General features: G+C 65.7%; 1 protein-coding gene and 1 pseudogene across 2 annotated transcripts in view; both read left to right on the forward strand.

Moving 5' to 3' along the window:
* TTYH3 (tweety family member 3) overlaps positions 1 to 20907 on the forward strand; it is a 28291-nt gene extending 7384 nt beyond the window's left edge. Inside the window, exons 2-15 of one of the 2 annotated variants that reach the window (XM_024123836.3) lie at positions 7933 to 8102; positions 8269 to 8380; positions 8514 to 8734; positions 9030 to 9125; positions 9277 to 9349; positions 9628 to 9703; positions 10801 to 10856; positions 11602 to 11694; positions 12330 to 12422; positions 12772 to 12908; positions 14511 to 14684; positions 15268 to 15343; positions 16034 to 16134; positions 17782 to 17868. In XM_024123836.3, the coding sequence (XP_023979604.1) occupies positions 7933 to 8102; positions 8269 to 8380; positions 8514 to 8734; positions 9030 to 9125; positions 9277 to 9349; positions 9628 to 9703; positions 10801 to 10856; positions 11602 to 11694; positions 12330 to 12422; positions 12772 to 12908; positions 14511 to 14684; positions 15268 to 15343; positions 16034 to 16102 (1446 nt within the window). In that variant the 3' untranslated portion in view covers positions 16103 to 16134; positions 17782 to 17868. Of the gene's footprint in view, positions 1 to 7932; positions 8103 to 8268; positions 8381 to 8513; positions 8735 to 9029; positions 9126 to 9276; positions 9350 to 9627; positions 9704 to 10800; positions 10857 to 11601; positions 11695 to 12329; positions 12423 to 12771; positions 12909 to 14510; positions 14685 to 15267; positions 15344 to 16033; positions 16135 to 17781 lie in introns of both variants that reach the window. The other variant, XM_024123835.3, reaches the window with a different exon arrangement.
* Positions 4657 to 5515, forward strand: LOC129392756 (uncharacterized; annotated as a pseudogene).
* Positions 20908 to 25652: the final 4745 nt, after the last annotated feature.

A 25652-nucleotide genomic window follows, 5' to 3' on the forward strand; every position in this document is an offset into this window, starting at 1 on the left:
CTCCTGCATGCTGGCCGCTGGCTGTGCTTTCTCCAGGCATGGCCACGAGCTCACCATCATGGAATTCGTGAAACCCAAGCCTGGCTCGGTGGAAAATCTGTTTTTAATTTCTGGCCAGCATCTGGGAGCCACAGCCAAGTATGTTCGGGGTGGGGAGCAGCGGGCTGCACACCCGGCTCAGCCCCATGGCCCTCAGCACCCAGCCAGCCTGGCCCAGGAGGTGAGGGGGCCTCTTCTGGAACTTTCCTCAGGAGGCCTGTGCTGGCTCACACCCTGTCTCCATTACTCAAGGGTGGGGGTCCTGGGTGTCCCTTCTGGCCCCAGGCCCCTGGCCTGGAGGATGATGCCACCCCTGGCCTGGGGAATGGGTGCCACCCCTGGCCTGGAGGATGGGTGCCGCCCCTGGCCTGGGGGATGGGTGCCGCCCCTGGCCTGGGGGATGGGTGCTGCCCCTGCCCTGGGTGGTCTGGGGACCAACAAGGCCGTGCGTGTAGCTTGGCTACAGTGGGTGCTGAGGCAGAGGGCCAGCGCTAGGGGGTGGGGGCAGTGCCATGTGGGGTGCATCCTTCCCTGTGGGAGACCCCAGACGTAGGATCTGTGGCAGCAGCTCAGCCTGGTGCCCCTCCCCTTTCCTCTCCCAGGCCCAGGGCTCCAGCCAGGACATCTCTGGGTTCCTAGAGGGTGCCTTGGGGTGTGGGACCCTGCCAGCCTCCTGGATGCCCTGACCTGGTCTCTTCCTCTGGAGAAGGGCCTTTGGTAGCCCCAGAGGCACTGGAGGGGTCCATGGCTCCCCCGTCCCACTCCACCCCTATCTACTGGAGCCCCCGCTCCGCTGTCAGGGGCTGCAGGCTCAGGCCTGACCCCTGCCTTGGTCACAGCTGCCAGGGCCCGTCAGCACGCAGGTCTGCAGCCTGGACCTGGTGCTGGGCCCTCACTCACACTGTCCCTCTCTGGGAGTGCCCACCCCACACCTCACCGTGCCCCGCTGGCACCCGCTGACCCTGTGATGGCAGTTGAGGGCACCCCTGAAGCTTCTGCACCCCTCCCCCGATCTCCCTGGTTCCCACAGTCTGTGCTTCCAGGCCTGCAGTGCTGGGGTCTTGGGAGATGCCAGCCCACCAGGAGCTGTGTCTGCGGGTCCCATGCCCCCCGTTCCCAGGGCCAGGCCTGGCACTGACTATGGACACCGTGTGCGCTAATGGTCCTCAGTCTGGGGCCAGCTCCGGGCCGGAGGCCCTGTGCGTGGTGAGCCCGGCCTGCTGCTCCAGAGAGGCCGGGGTGGCTAACGTGAGGGCACAGGCGTGCGGGCCGGTGGGGTCCCAGGCCCCTGGTGGAATTTGGACTTGCCTCCTCTTTGGAGCCTGGCCAGGGCACCTCCCCCGGAGAGTTGGTACCGGGGGAGGGGGGCAGGGCCCGAGCGGCAGGGGACAGCCCTTCTCCAGGGGCTCCCGCTCTGGCAGGCACACAGCCCTCCCGAGTCCCTCTCATCCGCCCGGCCGCGGTGGGACCTCAGGCTGCGGTCACGCCGCCGGGCTGGGATCCCGGCCGCACCCCACTAGCACGTGACCTGGAGGAAGAGCCCGACCTCCTGGGGCCTACCCAAGTCACCCCTGGACTGCTGGCGCCAAGTCTCCCTGGCAGCGCCGACGCCTGGGAGCACGTGATTTCCCACAAGGAGGCCCGCCACTGGGACGGCAGGGAGGCGGGGAAGCGGCCTCTGGCGCTGTGCTTGGGGCAGCCATGGGCCCACACTTGCCATCAGAACCTCCCTGAGGGTCTCCCCAGCCTGGCCGCGGGCTCGTGGTGGCCTGCAGAGGGGCCGAGTGGACAGGCCAGCTCTCGGGGTCAGTTGCTAATGGCCCGGCAGCGGCCCTGCCGGGAGGGGTGCGCGTTCAGCAGGCAGCGTGTCCGTGGTTCTCACGTGCTCCCCGCGTGTGGCGCGATCCCTCGCAGGCTTCCCTGCCACGTGCTGCCAGCACGCCTCGCTGGAGCTGCCCGTGCAGGTGACACGTGGAGGTGCTGCCCCAGGGTCACGCGTGGCCCTGCCGGCCGGTGGCCTGGGGCCTCCTGGTGCAGCAGAGCAGGCGGAGCGGGCCAGCAGCAGGTTGTGGAGGGGACGGGCCCGCAGCCTGGTGCTCTCTCACGCTGTGGCCTCCCGGCTGCGATGGGGCTCAGCCTCTGCTGCACGGGCTTTTATTAGTAAGATCTGGTGACACACCATGGCCCTCCCCTTACAGGGCCGGCTGGAGAGCCCCCTCGTAGCCCGGCCCGACTGCCAGCAAGTCTGAGGCTGAGCTGGGGATCCGCGCCCCCCCGCCCCCGTCGGGACCACGCCCCTGCACAGGGAGCCCGCTGAGGCTCACACAGAGACCACCTCTGCCCGCGGGCCCCTGTCCCTTGTCCCCTCGCCGGGGCTGGGAGGACCTGCTGGAGGCCAGGGACTTGTTGGGTCCCCTGATAGGCCTCAGATGTGGGCCTGGGCCTGAACTGGGACGGAGTGAGGCTTCAGACCCTGAGCTCTGGCTCATCAGGTGTTTCCAGAGCCGGTGGGGACTTTGGGGGCCTTAGGGCCTGGGGGGAGAGCCTGGACACAGGGCCGGGCAGGGGCCTCCTCGGTGGATACATTCCACGGCAGGGGCTGCAGGGCCTTGGGAACGGTGGGGTGGTCTAGGGCTGAGAAACAGCAGCCGTAGGGCCGGGAGGGGTGGGCGGCCAGGGCCCCCCCGGCCCAGTGCACGTGTGTCCACGCCGAGTCCTCACAGCGCAGTGCTTGAGGCGCGCTCAGGTGGCGGGCGGCCAGCGCTGGGGCCCGTGGTCGGGATACGGGCCCCAGCGCCTTGTCTCGCCTGACTGAGTGCTGACATCACTTCCATCACAGACGGAAAATTCCATTTGGTCAGAGCCCAGATGCTGATCAAACATTTCCCATTCAGAGGGGACGCCAGGCTGTTGAAAGGGAAGGCGGGGCCGCCACGGGAATGCCAGGGGAAGGCTGTTCTCTGGACGAGGGCAGAGGTCAGGCCAGGCCCCCTGGGCCCCTGGGCGGGAGGAAGCAGCTGCCCGCTGCCATGCGCCCCAGGCCTGGCTGCTGCACCCACGTGGGCTCTGCTGGTCTGCAGCAGTGGGCTGGGACCCTGTGTCATCCAGGAGGAGGGTGCTGTCACCTCTCCACGGGGCTGAGTGAGGCTGTCCTGGTGTAGGCCCCGCAGCCTGCCTTCTGGGGCTGTGCCAGGGGCCCACGAGCAGCCCAGTGGGGTCCAGGTTTAAGGCTGGCCCCATCCAGGAGGAAGCCGTCCTGCCAGAGAGAAAGCTGCCCCAGCCTGTCAGAGCTTGGGGTAGGGGGCAGGGGCCCCGTGTTTCTGAGTGTCCACTGTGGGCCAGGCCTCAGGGCCAGAGGGGGCATCACCCCAGCTAAATTGATGAGCTTAGCGAGGCCTTTCCAGCACCCCCCTAGGGGAGGTGTGGGCAGACAGACCCAGCGCTTAAATGGTAGAAACAGGGCCCTGTCCTCACAGTCAGGAAGGGCTTTCTGGAGCTGGGCAGACAGAACAGGAGGGGAGGGGGCGGAACCCCAGCTGCCCGGATGCCTGGCTTCCTATGTGTTGGGCTAAAGAGGTGACATATAGCACCTGGGTCTCTGCCTGTCCTTGCCTTCAGGGAAGCCTCTGGAAGTCAATCTCCTGCCCTCAGGTACCCCTCCCGGAGCCCCGGGACACACTCTCACCCTCAAGGCCCTGGACCTGGGGCTCCCCGGCGCTGGGCCTGCCTTGCCCCCCTGCCCGTCATTTGTTCAGCCCATGAGGCAGGGGTGGGACGGGAGGCTCCTTCCCCGGGGCTGTGACTTTTAGGGCCCCCAGGCAGGTGGCCGTGCCTGTGCATGAGGCTGCCCTCGGCTGGCTGACGCCTCCCTCCGCTCCCCGTCGCTGGCAGGGGTCCGATGCCCAGGTGCTTGGGAACCCCTCCCCGCCTGCCCCCCCAAGACCACAGAGCTTCCAGCCACAGGCTGCCGCTGGCACTGCTGCTGGGAGCTCGGGCGTCAGCTTCGCTGCGTGTGCGTGAGTGTCAGGATGTGTGTGTGAGCGTATGTGTGTGGGTGTGAGAGCGCATGCGAACACGTGTGGGCATGGATACGCGTGTGTGGGCGTGAACGTGCACACGCTCACTTTGTCTGTGAGCAGCCTGGACTCGCCTCCGGCAGCTGGGACACCGGCTCCCTGTCCCCAGCCCCCCCGGCTGCGTGGGTAGAGCTGGCCTGGGAGCAGCGCCCCGAGGGCTCCCCCACGGAGGAACCGTTCTAAGTCATTTCATCTCACAGCAGCCTTGCTAAGTAAGGGAGTGGCGCCACTGTCCCTGTTCTATACGCGGGGAAACTGAGACACAGGGCCACTGACTCACGGTCACATCCTAGAACCAGGCAAAGCAGCGTTCGAACCCCAGCCCTCTGGTTCCCCTCGAGCCCAGCCGCCCCTCTGGGCTGGGCAGGAGCCACTCCCCCACACCTCTGTCCAGCAGCAGGCGGTTCTCGGCCCCCTGGTGGCGACACCTGGGGTGTCCCTCCCCTCGACCTCTGCTCCTGGGGGGCTGGGCACCAGCAGGAACTGCAGCATCGCCATAAGCCGGCCCTTCTCCCACGTGACAGCTGGGAGGGACTGGGAAATGTCACATTCCCAGAGAGGAAGCAGGGCCTGCGGGAGATGCACTGGCTCTCACGTGACAGAGCTGGAAGCAGGCCAGGGGCCTCCCACGGCTGGCTGAAAAGAGCTACTGACGGGTTTCTGGGCTCGTGGTTTAATTATAAAGGTAGTACGGTTCGTGGTTTAGGGAAAAAAAAAAAAAAGAAGATAACCAAAAAAGAAAAAAAAAAGAACCCAACAACAAAAAACAAACCAAATCAAAGCTGTAGGAGATCCAAGTGTGCCTCCCGGGTGCCCAGGCCTGGCACAGCGCCTCTGGGCACTGTCAGCTGTGGTGGCCTCTGCCCGGAGTGCTCTTCCCTGACCTGCTGGATGAGGATGTGCCCTTGCAGACTTGCCCTGCTACTCCTGCCTGTTCTGTTTTCTGTTTTTCACGGCCCGGCTCACATCCAGCAGGCCCCAGCCCCTGCCTCCTGCAGCAGCCTGGCAGCCCCGAGGACGGGGGCTATGCCTGTTGGGTGCCTGCCAGGCCCTGGCACCTGACACGTTTCCCAGACGAGCGGTGAGCCCAGCTGTGCCCCATCCCGGCCTTGCCCCAGGTGCTAGTATCCTGCTTGGCCAGTGACGCTTATCTTACCTTAGTTTTCTCATCTGGCGAATTGGAGTGGGGGTCCTGGCGCCACCCGGGCAGTGGTCTAGGCCCGCAAGCTCTTTGACGAGCCCTGATGACCGTGTGAGCCCTGGCCTCTTGCGCTGCCAGGCTGGGTGGACTCAGGGCCCCAGCGGGGGTGCCGCCTGCCCTGGGCCCGATTCCCCGGCTTCCTCACCCCAAGGGGTTTCCTTGAGGGAATGCGTGTAGATGCACTGATTTCAGCATCAGCTCCAAGCAAGCTGTGCTCCACACGTGGGGGCAGGTGAGGGGATCAGGCAGGAGAGGAGGTGGCGCGAGGTGGGGGGTGGGCCTGCCGGACCGTGGTAGGCGGGCTCCGGCTGGGGCAGGAGGGGCAGCGGTTGCTGCCAGCGCACGGCCGAGCTGGGGCTGGCGGACCGGCTCGCAGAGCCTCGGGGGCCCAGGCTGGTGAATCAGGGCTCGTTGCTGGTGGAGATGTTCAGGCAGGCGTGTGGCGTGGTCTGACTGAGGATTTAGGGGAGCAGCCTGCGGGGGGGGGCGGCAGGGGCTCACCTGCCCTTGGCCGCTGACCTGCGCGGAAGGGAGCGGCAGAGAGCCTGCGGCCGCCCTGCTCCATCTCCAGCTTGTGCGTGTGAGGGCGGAGCCCGCGAGGCGGTGCTGTCCCTCGCGCCCTGATGTTTGCTGTGGGGTGGGGTGGGGCTTGTGGCCGACACTGGGCCCCTTACGGTGAGTCCCCTTCCCCATGACTGGCGCCTGTCCCTCTGATGGCCCTTGATTTCCACTGGAGACCCCCTGCTGTGGCCTGGCTGGTGTCCCTGTGTGACCTTGGACCACCTCCCTCCCCCCCGCCACTGGCCTCGGCGTCCCCTCTGGGTCGCGAGCACCCTGCGACCTTGACGAGGTGTGCTCTGGAGCCAGCACCCTGGGCCCGCTCCCTTCCCCCACCCAGCTGGTGGGCCAGGGTGGCCAGGTCCTGTCAGACCCTCCTGCCTGTGCTGCAGCCTCGTGGCGCTGCCCCCGCCTTTCCCAAGAGGGTGCCCCGCCCTGGGCCTCACGCGGGAGGGCAGAGGCCCAGCCTCCAAACAGCACATCGGCGTCCAGGGCACCCGCGTGGCTTTGGATCATGGCTGGAGGTGCAGGCCCCGGTCAGTGCCTCCCCGGTCAGGGGGAAGGTGGGAGAGCCCTGCCTCGGGTGTGGGAGTCAGCCAGGGATGGAGGGCTGGGCAGGCTGGCTGCTGGAAGGGCAGGGGGTGCCGTCCTGCATCTGCTGCCTGGCAGCCGTCTCCTGGGAGACAGCCGCTGGGCACCAGGGCTGTGATCCAACGGTCCCAGTGCCTCTGTGGCTGAGCCTCTGGTCCCAAGGGGGCCCTGCGGGGGGGCAGGTGGGCCTGGGGCGTGCCACCCCCCGTGGCTCCCTAGGCTCACGGCCACATCGCTGAGTGTCAAGACGCGAAGAGGGTGTCTCCAGGTCCCCCGAGGTCTGCTTGTCTCTGTAGTAGTGCCGGCAGGGGCAGCCAAGGGGTGTCCATGGTCGCACCACTGTGGGGTGGGCACCTCTCTGTGGTACTTACTTGGACCCCCCCACCACGAGGTGTACATGGTCAGGGCCAGCCTGCTGCCCTGCAGCCCTGTGTCAGCCGCCCCTCTCAACCCAGCAAAGCACGTGTGGGCAGAAAGGCTGTGATGGGGGCACGTGGGCTCTTCCTCCTTACCTCCTCTGAGGCTGCTTTTTTAATTGGTGAAATGGTGGTGAAACCCTGGGCCAGGCAAACTGAAGAGCGTGGTGCCCAGGAGAGGCCGGGCTGGTGCTCTTGTGACAGATGAAGGCTCTGGGCTGTGTCCCTGTTACTCTGTCCACCTGAGGCGCCAGCCCGGGACTGAGCCCACAGCGCGTGTCACCGCTGGATCCAGTCAGCCGCTTTCCGTGGGGGACGCCGGCCTCAGTGACAGAAGGGTGCTGGGGGGCACTTCCTCGTCCCCTGGTGCCTCCTGGGATGTGGTTGGAGAGTGCTGGCCCTTCAGGCTGCCCGAGGCTCAGGGGCTCCCAGAGGCAGGCAGATCCAGAGAAGTCTCAGCACTCAGGGTGAGGATGGGGATGGTGCTAGCGGCCCCCCACCCAGGGCCCTGCAGCAGGTGTGGGTGGCCTTCCCTGAGACTCTGTGCCTACCTCTTGGGGGGAGGCAGCATCACCCCCGGTTTACAAAAGAGAAAACTGAGGCTCAGTGAGAGTAAGGGCCTTCCCTGGCCACGCGGCCAGTTAGCAACTGTGCCGGCCCTGCCCAGGGTCCCCCGCCAGCACCTCCTCACAGCGCCTGGGCCGGAACCCCTGTTCAAAGATGTGTGCCTTGGGCTCCCATGGGGAGCACACAGGGCCTGGGCAGGGTTAGGAGAGGGGATCCTGCGGTCTTGCCCACCTGGGCCCTCCAAGTGGGGCTTAGAGTCTTGGCGTCTAGGAATGAAGACGTGAGTCAGGGGTCCCGAGTCTGGGTGACCACGGGCACATCACCCAGGTGCTGGGAGCCTCTATCCCCAGGGCTGGGGGAGGGTTCAGTGGGAGAGCGTGCCGGTCCCTTGGCCCAGGCGCAGGCGGGGATCGCTGGTACTGCAGCTGGGTGCACAGCCAGGGCGGGCTCCACACCTCCAGCACCACGTCCCCACCTCCCTCAGGCGCTGCTGCTGCTGGGGGCGGCCGCGCTGGCCTGCCTAGCCCTGGACCTCCTCTTCCTGCTCGTCTACTCGTTCTGGCTGTGCTGCCGGCGGCGCAAGAGCGAGGAGCACCTGGACGCCGACTGCTGCTGCACCGCCTGGTGCGTCATCATCGCCACTTTGGTCTGCAGGTGAGCGCGCGGGGTGGGCCGGGCCGGGTGGGGGCGTGGCCAGACGGGGAGGGGCGGGCAGGATGGAGGGGTGACTGGGCCGAGAGGGAGAGGGGCGGGGCAGCTGGGGGCGGAGCGGGCCGGGGCTCCCAGGCCTGTGCCCTCATGCGGCCCCGCCCTGTCCCAGCGCCGGTATCGCCGTGGGGTTCTACGGCAACGGGGAGACCAGTGACGGCATCCATCGGGCCACCTACTCGCTCCGCCACGCCAACCGCACGGTGGCGGGGGTCCAGGACCGCGTGAGTGGCCGCATGGGAGGGGGCCTCTCTTCCTGCTCCTAAATCGCGTGTGCCCCAGTGTGTGGGAGCGAGGCGTGGGCGTGTGCGGGAGCGGGCCCGTGCCCCGGCTCACGCCACCCCGAACCTGGCGCAGGTGTGGGACACCGCAGCTGCCCTGAACCGCTCGGCGGAGCCCAGCCTGCAGAGCCTGGAGCGGCAGCTGGCCGCCCGGCCGGAGCCCCTGCGGGCAGTCCAGCGGCTGCAGGGCCTGCTCGAAACGCTGCTGGGCTACACGGCTGCCATCCCATTTTGGAGGAACCCAGCCGTGTCTCTGGAGGCGCTGGCCGAGCAGGTGGATCTCTATGACTGGTACAGGTGCGGCTCTCTTTCCTGCCTGCCCCGCTCGGTTCCCACTAGTCTCCATGGGCCAGTCGGCGCCCAGGTCCCAGTGCCTGAGGCCTTTGGGGCGAGGGGCTGGGGCCGCTGGTGGTCACTGTGGCAGGAGTCCCCCATGGGGACATACGTTACAAGAATGAGGGCGGGCTCCACATCCCAGAACTGCCTGTGGATGCTCCTCTGGGCTGCTTGCCTGGCTCTGCCCAAGCACCCGCTTTCTGCTGCCCTGGGATCGGGCCCCTGTGCCTGGCCCATGTGTACGCTGTGCCCCCAGGTGGCTGGGCTACTTGGCCCTACTGCTGCTCGACGTGGCCATCTGCCTCCTGGTACTGGTCGGCCTCATCCGCAGCTCCAAGGGGATCCTGGTCGGGTGAGTCTGTGGGCCCTCGGGGCAGGGGGAGGGGGTGGCCCACCTGCAGCGCCGTGACCCCGGAGTCAGCCCTGTCCCACCCTCCTGTCTGCGGTCCAGCCTGGCGTGGGGTGCTGCCTGGAGGGTGCCGACTGACTCTCTTTGCCCCAAGGGTCTGCCTGCTGGGAGTCCTGGCCCTGATCATCAGCTGGGGTGCACTGGGCTTGGAGCTGGCCGTGTCTGTGGTAGGTGGTGGAGGCGACAGGTGATCCCCGTCTGCTGGCCGAGCACGGGGCGGGGGGAGGGGTGGGGGACGCCACACACATCGCCCCTCCCCTCTTCCCCTGGGGACCTGTCACGGGCACACAGCACGTCAGTCCCCGCCGCCCGCGGACTCACGCCACCTTCCTGAGCCAAACGCAGACCGTGGGGGACCAGGCTCCACCCCTGAGAGCTGAGGGGTCTGGGGCGGGGGGGATGCCCAGCTCAGTCACCCCATCCTGCTTGCCTGCACCCACCCCAGGGCTCCAGCGACTTCTGCGTGGACCCCGACACCTACGTGACCAGGATGGTGGAGGAGCACTCGGTGCTGAGCGGGGGTGAGTCTGCAGTTGTGTCCCAGCAGTCCCAGCCACGCGTGAGTGCCAGCTCCTGCCTGCGGGGCCGCAGGCCATCTGGGTCAGGCCTCGTGCTGGCTCCGTTGACAGGTGGCGAATGTCAAGCGTGGGGCTTTCTTATGTTTCCGACATGAGTTCCGTAGGAACCCAGATCTTGGCGGCCAAGTATGGGTGCGGCGCGGAGAAGCTGCCCTGGGCCGTGATGGACCTTACTCCTGGCCCCCATCGTGCACTGGATCCCAGAGAGCCGCCAAGAAGGGACCAGAGAGCACAGGGCAGGGGTGGGGGTGGGGCAGGTGTCAGGCAGTTGGGGTCCAAGGCTTCTTCCCCAGCTGTGGCTGGGCTTGAATCTCTTAGGTTTTCAAAATCCGAATTATAAGTGAATCCCCATCTCTGAACGTTGGGCACTGAATCAACACCTGTTTTTATGGGGATGAGCAGGCCACCTGCACGCTCCAGCTTCGTGCCCCCTCTGGGGTGACATTCTGGCCTAAGAACTGTTCTGCCCGACTGGCCTGGGAGCAGATGCCCGCCCAGGTGACCTCTGACTCCTTGCCCACCCCCGGTGCCCTGTCTGCTGCTCCCCAGAGAGAGGAGATACGAGGCTGCCCCTGAAGAGAGGATTGTGCACATTGCAGGGACGTGGCTCAGAGCAGAAGGGCCTGGGCCCTGGCCCCAGGCTCCCTGGAGACCATGTCACCCCTCACACCTGCACACTCACAGATACAGACAGGTGCACACGTGTAAACGCACACACACATTTGCAGACGTGCACATAGACACCCACGTGTGCACACATACCCGTGTTCACAGATATACCCACACACACGACACGCAGACACAGCCGTACGTATGCAGATAGGTGCGCGCACACGTATACGTGCACACGTGCAGATACGTGCATACACGTAAAAAATATATACAAGCAAGCACACGTATGTTCAGCATACACGCAGGTGTGGAGACACCCCTATACGCGTATACACAGACTCGCACGCGTAGATATCCATCACATGCAGACGCACACAGGCACTCGCGGACGGCTGGAGTGACTCAGCCGCCCTGACCTCTCTCCACAGACATCCTTCAGTACTACCTGGCCTGCTCGCCCCGTGCCGCCAACCCCTTCCAGCAGGTGAGAGCTCGGCTGCTCCGGCCCCGCAGAGCATCTGGCCCCCTGGCCCCCGCCCCCAGGTGCCCACAGACTACGAGGCCCACTCTCACACCTCGTCAGGCCCCTGGGGCCCCAGGAGCCGTCGGGCGGCAGTTGTGCGAACGCCATGTTGACATTGCTAACTGCCCCCGGGGTTACCACCCTGACAACCTCAGCACGAGCCTTTTGGGGTGGCCTGCTTAATGCCTCCAAATCCCTGGGACTCCTTTCATTTCTCAGGCTGCCCCAGCCATCCCTGTAGGGCAGAGCCGATTGTCTGGCGGGTGCGGGAGGAGCCCAGGATGCCCCATGGAAGCAGGGGTCCTGTGCCTGCTCTGTGGAATAATTGGATGGATGTTGTCATGATGGAATTTGAAGGGAAGCCATGTAACCCACTGCCTGCCATTCCCCGTAACTGTGTGGCCCTCTGGGGTCCTCAGGACTGTTTATCTGCTCTAGAGATGCTGTATTTTCACTGTGTTGCCTCTGGGGGTGTGGTCAGCTGGGGGGCCAAGGAAAGGTGTCCCACAGGCCCACGGAGCAGACTGCCGGGCACAGCCATCCCACCCCACGAGCTCGTGGCCTCACAGGCTGGACGCCCCTTGGGCCGGCAGAAGCCAAAGGCGCTGGAGCTGGCGTGCGCCGTGGGTGGGTGGGGACCTCGGGGAGGGAGAGACGGCTGCGCCCCCCCGCCCCGCTGGAATCAGCCGGCCTCTCTGTGGAGCAGAAGCTGTCGGGCAGCCACAAGGCTCTGGTGGAGATGCAGGACGTGGTGGCTGAGCTCCTGAAGACCGTCCCGCGGGAGCACCCGGCCGCCAAGGTGAGGGCTTGTGGGTGTGGCCCGTGGGGCCGGTGGGATATTCCTCTTCTCGTCACCAAAGGGAGGTGGGCTGCAGACACTGCTCAGGCTGCCTCCGGGGGCCCTGCTGGGGGGTCTGGCCCTCTCTCCCACCCGCCATCCTTCCCTTCACGTCCCCGAGGATTGGGGGTAAGTTTACAAAGCAGACACACACACACTCACACACGTGCACACACACACATACACTATAGGACCGGTTTCTTTCTGCACAGAGTATCTTGGACAATGTTTTGTCCCTTAAGATATTCTGAAAATTTCCGTTGTCTTAAACTGTTCCTTAAAACGCGATTTTTAAAAGAACCAGGCCCGTGCCAGGGGACACGCGGGCGTCTCCCGGTACAATGAAGGCGCCGCCCTGGTGGCCGCGTTGGACAGGTGCTCCTTGCTGGCCTCCTCACGCCTTCAGCAGCCCTGAGACCAGGGCACAGACTTGGGGGTCCCCCTTTCTCAAAGCTAAGGGTCCTCAGGGCCTGTGCTGGGACTGTGGGGGTCAAGGGGGTCTCAACGGCAGGGTGTGGGGTGGAGGGAGGCCTGTGGCTGGTTCAGGACCCTTTCCGGAACGTTGTGCTGACCTTGCGTGGTCCACGCCCCTCCAGGACCCCCTGCTCCGTGTCCAGGAGGTGCTGAACGGCACGGAGGTGAACCTGCAGCACCTCACCGCCTTGGTGGACTGCCGCAGCCTGCACCTGGTGAGAGCCGGCTCCTAGAGCTGCCCCGGCTGGGCGGGCGGGGAGCAGCGGGGAGCAGCGGGGAGCGGCTAGGGGCAGAGGAGGGGGAGGGGGAGTGGCTAGGGGAGGGGTGGGGGAGGGGAGCAGCTAGGGGTGGGGGAGTGGCTAGGGGAAGGGTGGGGGAGGGGGAGCAGTCACAGGGCTTCTGTCCAGCCTCGAGTCGGGGGCCGTGCAGGCTGCTGGGGGCTCCCTCTGCACACTCCATCTCACCCTGTGCTTCCCCGGCTCGTCTCTCTCTCTCTCTCTCTCTCTCTCCCTCTCCCTCTCCCTCTCCATCTCTGTCCCCGTCCCTGTCCCCGTCTGCCCTCAGGACTATGTGCAGGCCCTCACAGGCTTCTGCTATGATGGCGTCGAGGGCCTCATCTACCTGGCCCTCTTCTCCTTTGTCACAGCCCTCATGTTCAGCTCCATCGTCTGCAGTGTCCCACACACCTGGCAGCAGAAGAGGTGAGGGGCTCAGGGAGGTCCTGGAACCTGCCCCAGGCCACACAGCACCTGGGGCCGTGCCTTCTGGACACCCCATGTTGTGGCCAAGAGACAGGACGAAGGCCTCCTCACCTCTTGACACTCCTGGGCCCTCTGTAGCAACAGCCCAGAGGCGCTCCCGGTCCAGGCGACACTCTCGAGTCCGGAGCAGGCAGGGAGAACCGGGGCCCCCTATCTGCTGCTGCTGGCTCTGTGCCCACAGCCCTCCCCACTTCTGACTGGCCGGGCTCAGGATGGCGCATCCGTCCCCCCACCCCTGGGTGCGCGTGTGCAGTGCTGTTGAGGGGGGAGGCCAGCTGACTGGGGGACTCAGAGCTGCAGGGAGTGCCCCACGTGGCCCTGGCCTCCATGGCCCCCTCAGCTGGGTGACCAGAATGGCAGTTACCTCCCATGGGCCACTGTGTCTTTATCTTTGAAGTGGTGGTCCTGGTGGCCCCTGCCTCGGTCTCCCCGGTCAGTACTGGATTAAATGGTACTTGGGTATGCCAGGGCCGCCTTCCTTGAGCCCCTGTGCTGTGTCTCATTTGGGCTGTGGCTGTTTCTTGGTGGCCCAGCTTGTTTGGCAAGTAGCCAGCTCAGATCTCTTCTTTTCGTCTGGATTTCGACTCTATTATTTTCTGTTGGGCTGGTGGTGCTGCTAGTGGTGGCAGTGATGGTGACGTGGTGGTGGAGGTGGTGTGGTGATGGGGACGGTAGTGAAGACGGCGGCTGTAGGGGAGTGGCTAAGAGCACATCCCTGGAACCTCATGGCCTGGATTCAGATCCCAGCTGCACCCTTGCTTATTGGGTGACCATAGGCAAGTCACTTAACCACTCTGGGCCTCAGTCTCCCTGCCTGTAGGATGGGGGTTAGGAGAGTACATCCTCTTAGCGTGACGTGAGCGCTAGGTGAAGCACTGCATGCGAGCGCTCGGCCCTGCGCTTGGCTGGGAATTGGCACTTGGCTAGTTGCTGCTGCAACCCCACTTGTCTCACTGCGAGGGGCACGGCGAAGGGACCCTCTGCTCAAGGCCACCCAGCCGGTGGTGGGGAGGTGGGACGTGAGCCCAGGCCTGGCTGGCCTGTACCCTCAGCACCAGGCAGCCCAGACCCAAGTCCCATGCAGACCAGGCCGAGTGTGAGGCGCCACCCCCACCGGAGCACCAGAGGCCTGGCCCCCGGCTCCCTCGCCTCGCCCTGCAGCAGCCTGGGCGGCGTGGAGGGCAGGGAGCCGGAGGGCAGGGAGCCGGAGGGCGGCAGGGTCTGGAGGACTGGGCTCAGGCCTCCCGGGGGCGGGCGGGGACGGCAGAGCCCAAAGGGCACCCTGCTTTCCAGGCACCTGGCCCTCTGTGCTCCCCCAGGAGGGGCCCTGTCCTTTTTTTTTAATAGACAGTCGGTGTCCGTGTGTGCAGGCTGAGGTGCAGGTTCCTTGGTGTCCCCGGGTGACTTACCCACAGTCCCATTGGGTGGGTGACAGAACCAGGATTGCAACCAGCTGTGTCTGCACAGAGCTGACCTCCTGTGGGTCCTGTGGCTGGCTGCCCCACGTCAGGGCCTGAACCTGTGCTGGGTCCCTCCCTGCAGGGGCCCTGACGAGGATGGGGAAGAGGAGGCCGCCCCGGGGCCGAGGCCGGCGCACGACAGCCTCTACCGCGTCCACATGCCCAGCTTGTACAGCTGCGGCAGCAGCTATGGCAGCGAGACCAGCCTCCCGGCCGCAGCACACACTGTCAGCAACGCCCCGGTCACCGAGTACATGTGAGTGAGTCGCGCTGGGCGCGGGTGGCGCAGCCCAGGTTGGGACGGCAGACCGAGCCCTGGGACAGGCTGCCTGGGACCCCGTGTGGCCCACGTGCATGGCTGCCGTGGCTTGGAGTGGGGATGGAGCCCCGCTGCGGGGAGCAGGGACTGGAGCTGCTGCAGCGGGGAGGGGCTGGGGCCTTGGATGGCGGAGGGGCCTCCCCGGGCGCTGTCCGGGCTCGGGTGGGCTTGGCCTGCTGCTCCCACATGCCTGGGTTGAGGCCACAGGGAGGCCACTCTGTCAGATGGAGGGTCTGCGTTTCGTGCAGGGAATGACGTTGCCAAGGGCCCTGGGCCTGGCCACGTGGTGGGCAGCCAGCCGGCGGGGCGGGCCGAGGCTGGCAGGCGGCCACCGGGGGCCTGCTCGGAGCCCTTCACTGTGTGCCTGGTCCCGGGACCCCAGGCCCTTGCTGGCGGGCAGGATGCAGGGCGGTGGCGAAGACGCATGGAGTCCTCCTAGCTCCAGAACGGGCCCTGCTGGCCCAGGGCTGGGACTGCCATGGCCAGGGGCCACTCACAGCCCCTCTTCCTCTCACCTCAGGAGCCAGAATGCCAATTTCCAGAATCCCCGCTGTGAGAACACCCCTCTCATTGGGCGCGAGTCCCCGCCGCCTTCAGTAAGTCTTGGGGCCGGAGGGTGGGTAGGGGCCCCGCCCTGCCGCCTCATGTCTGCTGTGGCCTTCAGAGGCAGTGCAGGCCCTGCAGGCGGCCCCGAGCCTTCAGTGCCAGGGCTGAGGGTGGATCCCAGGCAGGGCTCTCAGGCAGGCACCTGGCCTGCGTAGACGGGGCTGGGTGAGCTCACAGGCTCCTGCGAGGGCCCTTGTGCCTCTTCCCACCCCAGCCCTGCTTCCTCTTCTTTTTCTTCCTCAACTTGCTGGACTCACCCCAGGTCTCGTCTCCTGGCTCTTCCATCTGTGCCTGGTGTCCCCTCTGGTCCTGGGAATGAGACACAGAAAAGGGGACAGGGTGGGAAAGGAGCTTGTAGAGAGGCCAGGGCCCCTGGAGGGCTTCCTGGAGGTGGTGGGCCTCAAGGAACAGGGCTAGAGAGGCTGAGGGCCACCTTGCTTCAGAAATACCCGCCCGCGCTTAGGGTGGCCCCGTCGTGCCCTGCAGCACAGAGCAGGCCTGGGGCGCCCTGGCCCCGGCCCAGGCTGTGCAGGTTCTCAGGCCGTGTCATGCTCGGGCCACTCTCCTGTCGGCACTCTGGTCTGCACCCAAGGCCCGCTGCGGGCCGGCCCTCACCCTGGCGTTGAGGCCACCCTCTCTCTCTCTTTTTCCTGCACTCCTCCCACCCCGGGCCCTCCTAGCGCTATCTGGCTGCCCTGGACTCTGGCGGCCACACGGGCTGGCAGTTTAAGCCCATGAACAGTGCCTGAACGCTGTGGTGGCTGTGTCCTCAGAGTGACAGGTACTGACCCCCCTGGGTCCCCTGCCCTGCGCCGCCTGCGCACCCACACCTCTGCGCCTCACACCCTTTGCCCACGGCTGGCCCGTCGCCAGCGCTGGCTCATCGGACAGCTCCCAGCGCTGTCTCGGCTCCGCGCCCACGGGGCCAGCTTGGGGCAGTGCAGGTGGGTGGGCTTTGTGGCCCCTAGCCCAGCCACAGAGACCCTGGCCCTGGGCTGTCGCCCTCACATCAGGGGCAGTGAGCCCGTGCACAGAGCCCCCTCTTCACCCCTGGCCCAGCTGCAGGCGGCCACCGCCCATCTGTCACCTCCCAGCGAGTCAGCCCCCCAAAGCCGTGTGCGCGTGCACGCCTGCGCCGGGCGCCCTGGGGTGCGGCCAGCAGGCCCGGGCCGCGAAGGGCCGCCCCACGTGACCGGAAGCGCGCACAGCTGCGTGCAGAGGGGCACGCGAGCCGCTGCGGCCCTCCTCCCACCGCGCCGCGCGCCTGCTCGGGCTCGTCAGCGGTCTGGGCAGCTGCCCGCCGTCCCCCACCCCGTGCTGCGTGTCCCTGGAACGACACGGCTCCCGGTGTCCGCTCGTCCTCCTCCCAGCTCGCCTTTGTGGCCGCTGGCGGGCGCTCGCAACCTTCTCCCTCCCAGGAGTCCTGGGCGGGCTCTCGGGACCCAGGGGAGATCGCCTGTCCCGATCTGCACCCTGTGGTGTGCGGCCTCGGGTTCGGAGCCCCCAGGGATTGCTGGGGGCATGTGGCTTCGGGGTCAGCCTGCCAGGCTCCTTCCCGCTGGCAACCCTTGGCACGTGCCTTGGCTTTTGTCCCCCGGATGGGCGTGTGGCCCCTTGCACACTGCTTGGTTTGAGCACACGTCTCTCCCACGTGTGTTCATTGTGAGCACACGTGCACGTGCATGTGTATCAAGGGAGGCCTTCCTGCTTCAGGTTGGACAAGAGTGGCCGAGATGTGCTGGCTGTCCCCGTCCCCAGCTGCCTTTGTCCCTGCGTCCGTGACCCACAGGGAACCCACGCTTCGGTTCCCATCTGAGTGGGTGGCAGCATCACCCCAGCCTGAGGGGCCTAGGTGGCTTCGGGGTCCTCCTTCCCTGGGGTGACGGGGCGGAGCTGCTGTGGAGCCTTCTCACTCCTGTGACCTGTGGTGCCTGCCACTCTGGGCCCCTGGGGGCTGTCTGTGCCTTGGACACAGCCCGAGCCCACACACCTTCTGGCCGCCCAGCCAGAATCCCGCAGCGGGAGGAGGAGGCATGTCGGGTGCGGTGGGGAGCCTCCCAGCTCTGCTTCTTGCCGGGGGCAGAGTGCTGCCTGGCCTAATGCCCCATGCCCAAGTCGGGAGCAGGGGCTACTGTGCTCGTCTCACTGGCAGAGGACGCTGGTCCCCGTCCTGAGCCTGGGGAGTGGGTGGCCAGACCTCTGCCCCCTGGGGCTGTCACTGCCCCCAGCCCCGGCCAGGGCTCAGGAGCCCAGGCCCTGGGCCAGCCGGCCCCTCCCAGAGCCCCTTCTCCCAGGGCTCCGTCAGCTGTGCCACCGTGTGGTCCTTCCCCTTCCCACCGCGGGGTGCTCCGGCTCACCCCGTGGAGGCCCCTGCCCTGCTGTGCCCAGTGCCCGCTGACACCTGCCCCCTCCCCTTGTCTCCCTGCAGTACACTTCCAGCATGAGAGCCAAGTACCTCGCCACGAGCCAGCCTCGCCCCAACTCCAGCAGCAGCGGGCACTAGACCGCCCGACAGCCACCCGCCCCACGTGCCAATCGCCCCGCTCCTTCCCCGCGCCAGCCTGGCTGCTTACACCCGCGGCTGCCTGCCGCACCCTCCGCACCTGCCCCGGGCCTGCTGCCGGCGCCTCTGTGGCCACTCGCCCCTCTCCTCCCCTTCCCGCAGGGGCTCTGGGCCCGCACCCTCTCCTTGGGTCACACGCCTGGACACCTGGGGGTGCTGCTAGCGACGCCCGGGCCCTCCTGGCCCCCAGCCCCACGCCCCTCTGCCTCCGAGGATTCGGGGATTTGCAGAGCCCTGCGCTGGGCCAGATGCGTCGTGCTGGTGCTGCCCCTGCGGACCCCTGCAGTCTCTTCGGCTGGCGGCTGCCCCGCCCCATCCCTCCCACAGCCTCTGCTCCTCCCATGCTTCTCTGCCTCACCTCTTAGTTCATAGGCAGCGCGGTGCTCCCGTGTGCTGGGCGTCTGGAGGGACGGCCGTGTGGACCCACCCGCCTGCTTGTCTCCCGCGCGTGGAGACCCTCTTGTGGCGCCTTCACGTGCCTCTGCAGCATCTGTAACTCCTTCCTTCCCTCGCCCCACCCCACCCCAGGCTCTCTACATCGGGTCCCCACTTTCTCTGCTTCCCTCCCAGCAGCGCTCTCTCCCTCAGCACCCACCCCGCCTGTGGCACCCAGCCCTCCCCGGCGGCAGGAGACGGCAGGTGCCGTGCGGAGCCCAGGCTGCTCGTCGAGTGCTGGCCGCCCTCTTGGTGCCAAGACCCCTCCCCCACCCCAGAGACTTGACAGCTTCATCCGGTTCACTTTTTGCACTAACCACATTTGTCATCTCTAGGGTAGGCGGGGTGGCGGGCCGAGTGGCACCCCCTTTTTGGTTCCTTTCCATCCAGGACAGGCACAGCATCCCAGAGCCGGCTGGGGGGGCTGGACCCGAGCTGGCTGTGAATGTGCCCTCGGCCCCTGCCGCCCCTCTTGGGACTAACCACTGACCTCACTCCAGCCTCCGAGAGAGAGCCCCCCTGGCCAACCCAAAGCCCGCGAGTGTGACGCCGAGTCCAGGCCGGAGTTGAGTCCCAGGATAGTCGGGCTGGAGAAGGTGTTTCTTCTCGTGGCGCTGCTGGGGGGTGTCGAAGACCAAGAGGCAGCCCAAGGGCCTGGAGACCCCTCCCTGGGCAGGCGCTGCGCCAGGGGACCGTGTCCTCAGGAATGAATGTCCCTTGGGCTGTAGGACTGAGGTCCCTGTGGCCTCAGTCTCCCTACCTGTGAAGTGGGAACAAGGTTTCCCTAAGGTGCTTTTGGCTTAGTGTACAATGTTTGCTGTGTTTCCTGCCGCAGTTGGGGGTGCTACCCCCAGATCAAGTTGGGAAGTCCCCTGCCGGTCCCAGCCCTGCCCAGCCAGCCTGAAGCAAGAGAGGCCAGGTGCAGGCTCTGCCCCGTGTCAGTCCAGGGGCAGCAGAGGGCCACTTGGCAGCCACACGAGGGCCCAGGCCGGGGCAGACAGCAGCCGGCCCGGCAGTTTACAGACATGGGGGGCTCTCTCTCCCAGAGCGGCAGGGCACCCCTTCCCCAGGGTGGCCTGGAAGAGGCCACCTTCCTCTGTGGTCCCGTTGTGCTGGTATCTGGGACCAAAAGCATGGGTGGGCCTGGGACTAGGTCACGTCTCCCCCGCTCCTGGGGCAGCCTCTGCCCTGGACGGGGTTGGGGGAGTGAGGAGGCAAACACGGGGGTGCTCCAGGTGGGCCTAAGGGCCCGCAGCCTCGCATCTGAGCCCTTGCACACGGCCAAACCTCACTGAAAGGCACCTTGTGCTCCAGGCTCCCCGCTGTAGCGGGCGCGCGCGCGCGGCGGTGCCACAGCCCAACCGACCAGTTTTTCTCGGGCTCCACCGCCTGGGTGGAGCGTTCCTGCTCGGCCTCGGATCAGAGGGGAGGCGCCGGCTGTGCTGCCTGGGGCGCCGCTCGGAAGCACAAACGGCCGCCCGGCCCGCGAGGCCGCCGAAATGTGAATGTACATAGCGTGAGAGCCGGGCGCCGCGCACCTGCGCCGCTCGGAGCCCCTCCGTGCGTGCGTCGTGTGCGTGTCTGCTCGCCCATCTGTGACTCCGCCCAGTTCCTTCTACTCACCGAGGCGGAAGAAAGGAAAACGGGGGAGGTTAAAAGGGGGGCAAGACCAAGAAGCCTCGGTCCGGGGGCGGTGGGGAGCGCATCCCGCCGTTGGTTTTGTTTTTGCTATTGAAGTTTTCAGGCCGTTTCCTAACCAGTCCCGTCCCGGTGACTTACCCGCATCCGCTCCCACCCCTGCACCTGTGGTTTGCCCCTCGCAGGCCCTGCAGCATCTTGGGCGGTGGTCCTCGACCACGTGGATTGGAGGGAGAGGCCCCGAGGCCCCTGACGGGCTAGGCGGGCAGGAGGGGTTCCAGTCCGGTCGCTCGCCGATGGGGCTCCTTGTGCCCGCGCAGGCTCCCCCCAGCTCCCCTGGCCTGGTGTGGTCGGGCCTGATCGGAAGCCCCGATCCTATATGCCCTTCCACGCCCACCCCATCTCACTATGCAATCCCAGTCCAAGCTCCATTCCCTCCCTACCCCAGGACCCCCGCCCAGCCCGGGAGGGGTGCGTGGGTGACAGCCCCAAATGGGGGGACGAGCGGGGACCAGGGCCTCTTGTGCGGGCTTTTTTTTTTTTTTTTTTAACCATAATGGTTGTGTGCCGCACCACCTTATATTTGTTACATATATCTCTCGAAGGAACTTTGTTAAGACTCCCCCTCCCAGGTTTCTCTCCTGGCCCTTGCATTCCACCCACAAGGTGATTTAGCGTCCTGAGCGGGGGAACTGAGGCCTGAACCGCTTGGCATTCTCCAACTTCCGTAGGGCCATGGCTATATGTGCTGTCGCTGTGTTTCTGGGTTTTTTTGTTTGTTTTTGTTTTTTAACTGGGTTTGGGGTTTGATTTTTATTTCTCTGGGGGCTTTATTTTTCTTGGCAAATACTAAAAATCTCGTCAATGTAATTTCTGTGGTTTCTATTCAGCTTGGGTTTCATGTTTTAAAATAAACAAATTTTAAAAAACAGGCCTCTTTTCCTGAGTTGTTTTGGCTCCCGCCCAAGCCTGTGGGCAGGGCGGCCACGTGCCGGGAGCCACTAGGGCCTGGGCGACCCTGGTGGGCGGAGTCTCGCGGGAGAGGGGGCCTGACGGGGCGGGGCCTGGTGGGCGGGGCGCGGCGTCAGGTGTGCAGAGAGGCTGGCTCTGGGAGCGGTGGTCTCGACGGCGTGAAAGCCTCATTTGCAATCTGGGCTTGCGCTGGAGGGGCCTGAGGAGACGCGGATTGCTGTGAAGAGGGCCCCGTCTCCGGCCAGCAGGAGAGGTGACAGACCTGGCCCTAGGCAGGCCTGTTGGAGCGGGGCAGAGAGGCCAAATGGGAGGATGGTGTGTCTCCAGGAGGAGCATCTCTTGAGTCCCCACTGTAACCCGAGGCGGGGTTCCCGGTGCGTCCCCGGGCGCCTCGCCGCCCCCTGGCCTCGCTGGAGTCCTTACCAGTGTCTGAGCAGCAACCCGACCCCCGCCCGCCGAGGTAGGAAGGGTCTCACTCTTGTTCTCGTTTGAGAAGAGGGCTGGGGAAGGCGCCGTGTCGTCGGAGGCCACATAACCCAGCACATCACCCTGGGTGGCAGGAGACATACCGCCCACCTCGCAGGGAGACCCTTAAGACCCGTGGAATTGGGGGAGGCACGTTTGCCCAGGAGAGTGTTTGTCTCGCGTGCCAGGTGCACAGGTGGGCGAGGGAGCTGCGAGGCCCGGTGGAAGACACCAGGCTCCCGTGGCATTGCTGGCGCCGAGGTTCCTGGCTCTCGGCACCATGAGTGCCTGGGTTGGCGGGGGCACAGGGCGGAGCTTCTGCCTCCAGCACGCACCAGCAGCCTGGTCCAGTGGTTCCCGTTTTGACTGGCTTCTGGGGAAGGGGGCCCAGGATACATAAGCTCTGATGGGGGGGATGCTAAGCACCCAGGAGTGGGGGCATCTGGGGCTCCGTGCTTCTGCAGTGCCGTGTGGGGACAGCAAGAATTGTCTCTCCTCTTAGGTTTAGCTGCCAAGCAGGAAATCGTGCTATAGCTGGAGGGGGCGTGGCCCAGAGAAGTGTGTGTGTGTGTGTTTAAGATGGGAAAATGACAGCATGCTGTGAAGGCTGATGGTAATGGTCCCATAGGCAGAGGAAATGGCTGCAGCAGGGAAGACGAAGAGTTTGTTGGGGGAGTGGCGTTCCTGAATCACCAGGAGGGGCTGGGACCTAGGTCACAGTGCAGGGGCTGGCCATAAACAGGACTGCGGTCCCTCCTGCTGGCCCGGTGATGAGCATATGGGCAGCTTGGGGCTGGGGTGGCAGAAGGTCTATGAAGGAGAGAGGAGGCTGGAGAGGAAGTGGGGTGCCGTGGGAGAGCCAGGGGCAGGCGCAGTGGGCCTCCCCAAGGGCCCCTGAGGCTCTTGGTCTGGAACTCAGGTGAGACTCACCAGGCGGGAAGGCAGTCCCTCCAGCCACCCAGGTGTGGGTAGTGAGCAGGCAGAGGGCCGGATGCAACAGGTCAGAGACTACGGGCTTGGCCAAGAGAAGATGTGGAAGCGAGAGAGGCCAAGGGAGGTGAAGGCGACTTCAAGGGCATGATTGGACCTTGGGATTTCAGCCAGGGGAGGACAAGCCCTTGAGGGGTGAGGGATCTGGGGTCCAGTGGGGGTCAGGAAATCGGAGGGACTGAGCTGGACAGATAGGAGGTGGAGGCAGAGCGGGATGCCATGGGGTAGGCAAAGTGTGAGGAGTGACTGTGGAGGGGCGACCGAGGCGGGGGCGGGGCAGGTTGTCGGGGGGCAGGTTGAGGGGATGCCAAGGGTGTGGGAATGGTCACTGACACCAAGTCACCAGGAGCAGTGTGGGAGAGAGTGGCCCCCAGGACGAGGGGGCCTGTGGATACCCACATGGGGGAAGGGGCAGCAGATGTTGTGATCCTGTTGGGGGAGGGGGCAGGGGGCCGGGGAGAAGGGTCTGCAAGTGGCCGCAGGAGCATGTCCAGCAGTGAGGTGCGAGGACGGCAGATGCCCGGCAGGGGGCGCTGAGTCCTCGGAGGACGAGAGGCTAAGGGCAGGGCCGGACGGACCCTGTTGGAAGACCCACCTGGAGTCCTAGATGGGCTGGGGCGGCCCAGGAATCTGCATTCCCAGCAAGTTCCCAGTGACCGCCGGCTGCTGATGTGGGGGCTCAGCTGTGACTACCACGTTCAAACAGGAAGTGAGCGATCACTTGGCAAGGATCTGGGGATTTCACTGGGATGAGCCAGGAGGAGACGTGGCCAGCCCTGCATCAGGGCCAGGGGACAGGACAGTGACATGGGTGGCCTGGGGTGGCCTGCAGCAGTCGGCTCAAGCTTGCCTCTTGACATCACACATACCACACCAACAAAATATTGGTAATAACCAATAGATTCCAAATATTGGTAATATACCAACTATTGGTAATAACCAAAGATTCATGATGTGAACTTTTAAGAGCAAGCAAGGGGCTGCAGAGACGGTCTCCCCTCCCTGTCAGTCGGGGGCTGCACCCCTAGATCGGTGTGGGGGTCCCGGGAAAGGTGGATTCGGACTGGGAGAGGAACCACCAGTTCTGGCCACCAGGCGGCGCCCAAGGACTATGGTGGGTTATACATGGGGGTGGGCCCCGAGGCCTGGGCAGGGGCAGTAGGGGGCATATGCGGGGGGAAGCAGCCACAGCTCTGAGCCCCCAAATTCAGCAACCTCCAGGGGCCAAGACGAGGAGCCCCTCGGTCCCTGGGCCCCTCCTAGCGCTGGACCACTTAAGTGCCTTCTGTGTGCCCAGCCCTAGGCTCAGAAAGGACTCGGGGAAGGGGTCACCTCCAAGAACATTTGGCAAGGTTGGGCCTGGGGTGGCAGCAGGACCGGCCAGTTGGTCTGGCAGACGAAAAGATGGGGCTGGCACTGGTTCCCCCCCGCACCCAACTTCCGCTCTGACCCCGGACCCAGAGAGGGCAGGACTGGCTGAAGCCTCCAGCAGGGTCAGGCCTCTCGAACCATGGATGGAGCCTATGGAAAGCTCCACGGTGGTTGGAACACGTGGAGGAGGGTCGTGGAGACCGAAGTCTGTAGGCCGTCCTGTCTCGCAGCCCCGCAGGCATCCTGACAAGTCCCACCTCTGCACCTTTGCCCAGGCTGTGCCAGGACCTGGAACATCTTCCTCTCCCCGCTCTGCTTCCTACTCCAGCTCAGATGTGCCCCTTCGGGGGAAGCTGGCTGTGATGGCCCAGCTGAAGGGAAGTTTGTTTAAACTGAGCAGGGAGGGGAGGGGCCCCACCCTAGCACCCTTCTCAGCCCCCTCCAAGACCTGGCTCAGCCTCTGCTCTGGCCAGCTACCCTGGCACTCACCCGCCGGCAACAGGGAAGCTGGGGGGCGGGGTGGGGGGAGCGCCCAGCAGCCCCAGCGGTTGCGGTTTTACTTTTTATTTTTGAAAGCCCACAAGTGATGGGCAGTTTGGGAGGGCCAGAGTGGGGGATATGGAGCCCCTCGAGCCAGCCAGGACCCTCTCCAACCAGCCACTAGCCCAGCGTGCAGTTGAGGGGCACTGATGCCACCAGAGAGTGGGGCATGGCTGCCCCCAGTCGTGCCTGCAGGAGAAGGGAGGTCACCTCTTCTGCTCCGTGACTCATCTTCGGGGCGGGGAGAGCCCCCCCTGCCCACCCCTGAGGGCGGCGGGTGGAAGACATCAGGCTGCCTGGTTCCTGTAAGGCCTCCTGGACCTGCTTCCCCTTCTGAGGAGGGAGGACCCCCCTCCTCTCTCAGCTCCTTGTGTAAGAGGAAAGGGCCGAGGTGCTGCTGCTAGTCTCTGCCCCTCTGCGACCCCTGCAGGCCCAGAGCACCGGGGACTCGGCGGCGCTTACCTTTATCCCTCTTTCTCAGGTGGAGGTCGAGGTTCCAGGAGCGGCGGGGCTTTTGCCCCCCAACCCTGGGCTCCCCTGCTCTGCTGTCCCCCTGCTCGGTGCCCCCAACCCACGCGGGGACAGCTTGGACCAGCTGTGACCTACCGATGGCCCCAACTCTGATGCAGACTCCACCTGCCCTGGCCACACCTGTGCCCCGGGGTCCCGCCAGCTCTGTGCAGAGGCGATGCCAGCTGCTGGGGGAGGGGCGCTGGGGCCCGGGCTCCACACTCTGCCAAGGCAGAGGCTCCTGTGACTCACGCTGGCAGGAAGGAGGCCCACGGCCTCTGCCCACAGGTGGCAGCAGTGCTGCTGTGACCCCCTCTCCCCTGCCGCGCCCCCACCCAGCCTGGCACACGGTGGGTGCTGAGGGGAGACTGGGGGTGTCCCCCAGACAGGCGTCAGTGTGATGGTGAGGGGCCCTCTCTCCCTCCCACCGTCCCAGTCACTGCCACACCCCCAGGGCAGCTGCCCTGGAAACCGCGCTGCTGACTCAGGGCCATGCAGGGCCTGGCTGGGGTCAGGCCCTGGCCACTTGCTCCCCAGGACAGGGCAGGCACCAGCAAGGGCTGTGAGGAAGGCGCCCTCTCCGGCCTGCTGAGGGGCGCTGAGTATGCGACTGGACCGGGAGGTGCTGGCATTCTGCCCCCAGCTCAGGGGTGGGAAGGGAGGCGCTCTTCAAAGCACTCTGTCTGCTTTCTGATGTGTTGACGGGGCTAAGCGTGGAGCAGTGGGGAGGGAGGTCATAGGGAACAAGGAGCCCCGGGTCCTAGCAAGTGCCCACAGGGGTGGGGCTGGGGCAGCTGGAGGCCGGGAGGGGTGGG

Source organism: Physeter macrocephalus, chromosome 14, assembly GCF_002837175.3.
Source record: "Physeter macrocephalus isolate SW-GA chromosome 14, ASM283717v5, whole genome shotgun sequence".
In the NCBI taxonomy this organism is placed as follows: Eukaryota; Metazoa; Chordata; class Mammalia; order Artiodactyla; family Physeteridae; genus Physeter; species Physeter macrocephalus.